General features: G+C 68.4%; 2 protein-coding genes across 3 annotated transcripts; one reads left to right on the top strand and one right to left on the bottom strand.

The window, feature by feature from the left end:
• The first annotated feature begins 761 nt into the window (after positions 1-761).
• Positions 762-3085, top strand: LOC121658532 (SH3 domain-containing kinase-binding protein 1-like). Of its 2 annotated transcripts, XM_042015582.1 has the most exons (5): positions 762-2011; positions 2136-2197; positions 2284-2611; positions 2706-2769; positions 2843-3085. In XM_042015582.1, the coding sequence occupies exons 1-5, from the start codon at positions 1860-1862 to the stop codon at positions 2879-2881; spliced, it is 645 nt and encodes a 214-aa protein (XP_041871516.1). In that variant the 5' UTR covers positions 762-1859; the 3' UTR covers positions 2882-3085. The 2 variants fall into 2 exon arrangements, with proteins under 2 accessions (XP_041871516.1, XP_041871515.1); XM_042015581.1 differs by having other exon boundaries at positions 2706-3085.
• Positions 3086-3698: 613 nt separating this feature from the next.
• On the bottom strand, positions 3699-6532 carry EVA1B (eva-1 homolog B). The gene is made up of 3 exons (XM_042015601.1): positions 6025-6532; positions 4620-4736; positions 3699-4527 (listed from the first exon to the last, which is right to left on the bottom strand). The coding sequence occupies exons 1-3, from the start codon at positions 6101-6103 to the stop codon at positions 4115-4117; spliced, it is 609 nt and encodes a 202-aa protein (XP_041871535.1). The 5' UTR covers positions 6104-6532; the 3' UTR covers positions 3699-4114.
• Between the last annotated feature and the right edge of the window lie 237 nt (positions 6533-6769).

Genomic DNA, 6769 nt, shown 5'->3' on the forward strand with positions numbered 1-6769 from the left:
CCCACACGTGGGTAGCACAGCCTCCTGGTCTGCAACGCAACCTCTGTTCTGCCATCCTCTGCCCCAGGGCTGATTCCCGGCCCCACTCCCTGCTCCCAGTTCGATATTGCTGGGTCAGTTGCCTTTGGCCAAAAGGAACATCCGTGCTGTCTCCTGGACCAGGCACAGGCCGGGACCAGCCAGGATCCCTGTGTCACACTGACCCTTCAGGCCCTGCGGAGGGACAGCAGCAGCGTGGCCGCACCACCCCATGCACTCGCGGTCTGTGGGTTTCAGCCCTTCTGTGGTTGGGGTTTCACTTCCCCTCCGTGACAGAACCTCTGTGAGAGCCGGGTGAGTGTGAGCTGTCACCCCGAGCCGGCTGCGGTCCTGCCCTGGGGCCTCGCTCTGCACTGCGCTGGCCCTGGCTCCTCCCGCAGCCCTGGCGTGCAGGGCCAGCACCGAGACGCCGCGGGTGGCACAGATGGCCCAGCCCTGCCCAGGGCCGGAGAAGGTGGGTGGGGGCTCCAAGTTGGGGGTGTCCAGGGGAGACGCAGGGCTCTGTGGAGCTCTGCTGTGCCTGCGGTCCCAGTGCTCGGTGCCCTCCAGTCCCACCCTCACCCAAACCCTCTCCCGCAGCTGAAGCCGGCAATGCTATCCCAGCACACAGAGTCCAGTGAGTCCAGCCCTGGTGTCCATCCGGGGCCGGGAGCCTCGGTGTCCCGCCAGGACGGCCGGGCAGTCCCGCGGACGGGCGCGAGGTGGGTTCGGGGAGGCGGCTGGGCCGGGGAGCCGGAATCCCCGGTGAGGCACAGGGATGTGGGATGGACCAGCACCGAGGTGCTCTCTGCTTCAACTTCCTTCCCAGCGCCGAGCCGATTTCCTCCGGCATCACGTGTGCGGTGTGGGCCCGGGGGAGCCTGGCACAGCACGGCACCACTCGGCCTCGGGGGCAGCCCCACAGCGGCAGGTAAGAGGAAGCAGCCGCAGCTCCGAGGGTGCGGCGCACGGGGATCATCCCAACGGCAGCACCTGCGTGTGATCGCGCTGCTCCAGGGCTGTGCCGTGCCCTGGGGCCCAGGAGGGCTGCCAGTGAGGGGCTGGCAGGATGCTGGGCACTTCTGGGCACCATCACCCTTGCGCCACTGGGAGCGAAGGAGCACTGGGGCCTTGGATAGGGGTGTCCTCATCCCCGCAGCCCTCGGGGCTTCAGCCGTATCTTTGGGTGGGTAATACCAGCACCGTTTTTGGTGTCTGCGAGGCCTCTGTGACAGGGGCTGTGCTGGTGGCAGCAGCAGGGACCAGGCAGCAGCAGGGCTGCTGGCCCACCCCAGGGACATGGTGACCCACCACAGTGACAGCGTGGCCAACCATGGGGGCAGAGGGGCCTGCCATGGGGATGGGGCGCCTGCCAGGAGAACAGGGTGGTCCATGGGCACATGCCCGTGGCCTGATGTCCTGTATCCCACCATGCCAGTGGGCTTGTCCTGGTGTGACCCCAGGGTTCAGTGGTACAGGGATGCTGCTGTGCTGTGGATAGTGGTGGGATGACATCCTGCCTGTGCCGCAGTGCTGGTGCTCAGGGGAGCTTTGCAGCCGCCTGCTCCACCACACACAGAGGAAGCGCCAACCACAGTGGGGCTGGTGCGGGGCTGATGTGGGGCGGGGAGAGGCTGTAACAAGGGTCCTTCCCCGAGCCCCTTCGCTCCTCAGCAGCTGCAACCACAGCGAAGGACAAGGAGGGTGAGGACAGGGAGCCCCCTGGGTGAGCCCTGGGCTGGAGGAGAGGGAAGGACAGGGATGTGCCTGGGACAGGCCCCCTGGGCCAGGGCATGTCCCCAGCAGGAAGCGCTTCCTGCCCCACTCTCGTCTGACAGTGTATGTCCCAGCCCCAGCCCTGCTCCTGCCTCCTCTCCCCAGAGCTCCCAGCACCGGCGAGGATGGAGCCGACCAAGCTCCCACTCACCAAGAGGATGGCTCCTGCTCCCCCCGTTCCTGCCAAGACCAAACCAGCCCCCATGCTGGCCACCAAGTAAGAAACACGTGGCTGTGCTGGGCTGTCCAGGGCCACTGCGATGTCCCAGTGCCAGGGCCATGTTTGTGGCCATGGCTGGCAGCTCCCTGGCTGTGCCACTTCACACCTCTGCTGTCCCCAGGCCCAGTGACTCCCAGTCCAGCACCTCAGCTGACATGGAGCGGGGCAGAGCTGGTGACCCAGGTAGGAACCAGGGGCCACGCAGGGGGCTGCAGGGTGGCCAGGCCCTGCCTAGCACCAGATGCTGATTCCTGTTCTTTCTTTGGCAGATGCCAACGTCTTCAACATGGTGTCAGTTACCACAGCCAGGCTGAGCCACCCCACAGCCACACGGCCACGAGTACCTGGCCAGCGGCCACCCAGCATCACCCTGGGGATTGGGGGGAGTCCCTGTGGCGGGGAGCAGCCCCGGGGGCTGCCACATGCTGGGCTCTGTGCCCCTGTCGCCAGCATGGGGCAGGCACCTGTCCTGCCATGGAGCATGGAAGGGCTGGAGGTGTCAGAGGGGTCGGAGGGGAGGTCACTGGCCCTGGAGGACCTGAAGGCCGAAGTCCGGACCCTGCACATCCTTGTGGACCTGATGCGAGTCCAGCACCTGTGAGTGGGGATGGGGGTGCCAGGGGGTCCCCAGTGGCTCCTGGCTGTTTGCTGCTTGTTCTGGCCCCAGCTGAGCCATCCTGGCATGTTGCAGGCGGGACCTGCTGGACCTGCGGCAGGAGCTGTGCCAGGAGCGGGCCCAGCGCCAGGCGCTGCAGGTGAGTCCCTGGCAGGGGTTGCCCCGTGCTGGGGTCCCCTGTGCCCCCCAACAACCACAGCCTCTCCCCACAGGTGGAGATCGAGTGGGTGAGGAAGGGGCTGCCCTGTTAGTGTGGGGGGGCTGTGGTGCCCACCCATGGCACGGGGCAGGTGGGTGGCACATGGTGCCCTGTGCCCCCCCGACCTTGCTGTGCCCAGCCTGGTTCTGCACCCATCGGGTACAAATGCTCACCCCACACCCAGGTACTGCTCCTTGAGGCATAACAGCCCCTGGACCTACAGAAATTGTTTAAAATAAACTATTTTGGGTACAGAGTGCTGTGTGGGGGCTGCTCAGGGCTCTGCTGTTGGCTGCCATGTCCCTGGAGGGCTGGGCTGGTCCTGCCGGGCACAAAGGGTCCCACCATGGCACCAGGGGTCCCACCAGGGCCCGCGGCGGGGCTGGGACAGGGCCTCCTCCTCCCCTTCCTCCCCCTCCACCCCCGCACAGTTTCCCAGGCCAAATCCAGTCCCAGCCCCAGCCCCGGCACATCCTGGCCTCCAGCCACTGCAGAACATCTGGAAAACATCTGGATGCTGCTGGCGCTGGCGGCGGCGGGGAACCAGCCTGGGAAGGAGCTATTTTTATAAAGGTGCCGGGGAGGGGGCAGCGGGGGCCCGCACCCCGCGGGGCTGGGCTGGGCTGGGAGGGGGGCAGGATGCGGCTCAGCCCGGCGGGAGCTGCAGCATCCCTGGGGAGCAGCGGCCGGCCCAGAGTCCAGCGGGAGCATCCGCCCTGGTCCGGCCGGAGGGCGCTGGGTCACGGCGGGCGGTGCCGGAAAAGACCCGGCTAATTTTGGTGGGGCCGGGAAGGGAATTGGCGCGGGGAGGGGCCGAGGCCGCCCCTGTGTCCAGGGCCCCCCAAAACGCCAGACCCGCCACGCTGGGCTCTAGTTCGTGTACAACAAACAGCACCATGTTTGTGGGGCAGGAGCCCACGGCTCACACGGACGTAGAGCCCGGCCCTGCCCCACGGGGTGAACCCCCCGCCAGATCCCGGCTGAGCCGGGCAGCAAGGGCTGCCCTGTCCTTGTCCCTGTCCCCGCGTGTCCCGGGGCTGCTCGGCTGGTGCCAGCCGTCGTACCAATGGCTCAAAGTGCATCGTGTCCCACAGCGGCGGGGGCGAGTCCACACCCCTGGGGTGCCCGTGACACCGGGGTCTGGCTCTCCGTGGTGCAGGGACAGTCCAGGGCAGCTCTGCCAGCTCAGGGGCAGTGAGCAGCCCCCCTGTCCTCCTGGTCCCTCCTGGCACGGTGTGGGATCAGCTGTGGGGGAGCAGACACCGTGCCAGGGCAGCTGCCGGGCTCAGTAGTAGTGGACGCGGCCCAGGGTGCCGATGGTGCCGGAGCCCAGGATGTCGGGCTGCCCGTTGCGCCAGATCTCGCGGATGATGCGCTCACGCTCCTCCAGCCGCTGCGCCCGCTCCAGCTCCTCGGCCGACGCGAACACATTCACGGCCAGCGCCCCGTCCCCGGGGCCGTGGCTCTCCAGCGGGATCTCGGTCACCGGCAGCAGTGACTCAGACGCTGCGCGGTCGACGGTGTCCTCTTCGTCCTCGTCCTCCTCGTCGTCCTCCTCGTCCTCGCTGAGGTCGCCGGGGCGCGCCGGGGGCCGCGGGGAGGGCCGGCAGGACAAGCGCAGCACCAGCAGGCACAGCGTGAGCACCAGCCCGAAGCAGACGCCCAGCACGAAGTAGAGCCCGAAGCTCTCGGGGTTGGCTGCGGGGGGAACAGAGGGGGTGAGGGACCTGTCCGCGCCTGCCGGGGGCCCGCGATGGCCCCGGGGGCCCTCCAGAAGCCTCCTGGCTCACCTCGGATGTGGGCGTACGCGGCCATGCTGTTGCTGAGCAGCTCCATGTCCCTCCGGCGACTCTCCATCCTGTGCCTGGCGGTTCTCAGCGGCTCCAAGGACGGCACATGCTTGGCATCTGCGGGACACGGGCTGAGCACGGCTCTACAGAGGACTGGGACCCTCCCCCCGGTCTCCTGTCCCTTTCAAGGCCGCGCACCCAGGGGCTCCTCGCTGAGCTCCAGCCGAGCAGGGGTTCGTGCTTGGGCTGGGCTGCTCCATCCAGGGCTGGAACCCCACAGATGCAGAGCTGGAGCCGCCCCACTCCCGCCGCCCTCCGTCCTTCCTGAGGGAGCGGGACGGAACGGCTCCTCCTGGACACGGCATCGGGTGGATCTGTGGCACCGGGCCAGGCTTTCTGTCCCCTGCCCGGCCATGGTCACGGGGCAGAGCAGGGTCCCAGCACCAGGCTGCCGGTGCTGCCGGGAGCCGGAGCTGCCCGTGCTCATGTGCACACACGTGCTCCACACACGCTCTTGGGGCAGCGTCCCTGTCCCAGTCCCTGTCCCCCACACTGCTCCGGCCCAGCTCCAGCCTTGGCCTTTTGCCGTGGGGCCCTGCAGTGCAGGGACAAGGCCAGGCACAGTGCAATGGCCACCAGGACAAGACAGCGGTCAGGATGAGAGGCAGGACAGCGGGAAGGATGGGAGGCAGGACAGCGGGCAGGGCAGGGCGGGAGGAAATTCGGCCCTGGCAGGGGACGAGCTCATTCCCAGAAACGGCTCCAGGGAGGGAGGAATGAGGAAAGCAATGCAGAAAATGTGACACATCAGCAAAACCATCCCGGATAGTCCAGAGCTGAGCGGCACGACCCGGGGCTGGGCAGCCTCCCTAGTGGGACACCCCAAAACAAGGCCACCAGGGTCCCTTGGAGGGGCGGGTGCCCTTCCCGTGGAGCAGCTGCACGGCCAGCCCCTGCCCCGGCAAGGGGCTGCTGTGGGGCTGGAGGGGCACAGCCCCACCATGGGACCCCAGGGAGCCCCCGCCGGTGGCAGGGTGCTGATGAGGGCTAGGCTGGCTGTAGGGCCTTGCGGGTCCCCAAGCGTCCCCAAGAGCCGAGCCCCGAGTCGCTCAGTGCTGCGTCCCCGAGCACTACACCGTGTCCCCAAGCCGCCTGCTCCGCATCCTCAACCGCTACGTCCCCACAGCCCGAGCTGTGTGTCACCGAGCCCTGTGCCCTCAGCCCCCGTGTCCCCGCACTGCGCCCGCGTCCACCAGCCCCGCGTCCCCCAACGCCAGAGCACCTGAGCCGGGACGGGACCGAGCCACGACAGCCGCGGTGGCCGTCGGGGCTGGGTGGCCGCGGGTTGAGGTCCCTCAGGGTGCCCTGTGCTGCGCCCCACGCGGTACCCGGGGCTGCTACTCACCGGGGTGGGAAGGCGGCGGCGGCAGAGCCGCTGCACTTTGGCTGGAGCGAGGGAAGAGAGAGCAAGGTCTGTTTAGCATTAACGCTGCAGCAACAGGAAATAGTTCGGAGGCGGCTGGCGGTCAGCGCTCCTGCCGGAGCCAATGGCAGCTCCGGCCGGTGCTGAGCGGGGCGCGGGGCCGGGGCTCGTCCCGCTCCCCCGGGACGCCACGCTCGGCCCTGCAGTGGAACCGCCCCGGAGCGGGGCCACAGGCAGCTCCAGGCCCTGTCCCAGCCTTGTCCAGCGCCCATCCAGCCACGCCAGGCCTAGGCTGGGCCTGGCGGTGCCGGACCTAAGGCAAGCCCCCCGGGCTGGGGAGGCTCGGCCTCAGCTCAGGCCCGGCAGTCGCGATGGGTTTGAGGAGGCTGCCGGGGTTGGTGCCAGCCCCACGGAGGTGGGGGACATGCAGGGTCCTGCCCTGATGGCCCCGAAGCAGCTGTGGCCACGGGCAGTGCCTGGTCCTGGCCGAGGTGTAGGACATGCCAGGGCTGGTGGGGCCAGACCTCGGGGACACGAGGCTCCACATCCCACCAGTCCCCAGTGGCCACTCCAGGCTGGACTGGGCAGGACAGGCTCAGTGGCTGACTCAGGGCACTGGGCCTTGGGGCAGGACAGGGTTTGGCGTCCCATGGGGCCACTCAGGGCCGCTGCTCCGTGGGCCTGGCCCCTCCCACTCCTGTACATCTCCCAGAGCACATCAGCACCC

Source organism: Corvus kubaryi, unplaced genomic scaffold (assembly GCF_017639235.1).
Source record: "Corvus kubaryi isolate FWS band 111438036 unplaced genomic scaffold, C.kubaryi_AGA036_p1.0 split3-37304, whole genome shotgun sequence".
NCBI classification, from domain to species: domain Eukaryota; kingdom Metazoa; phylum Chordata; class Aves; order Passeriformes; family Corvidae; genus Corvus; species Corvus kubaryi.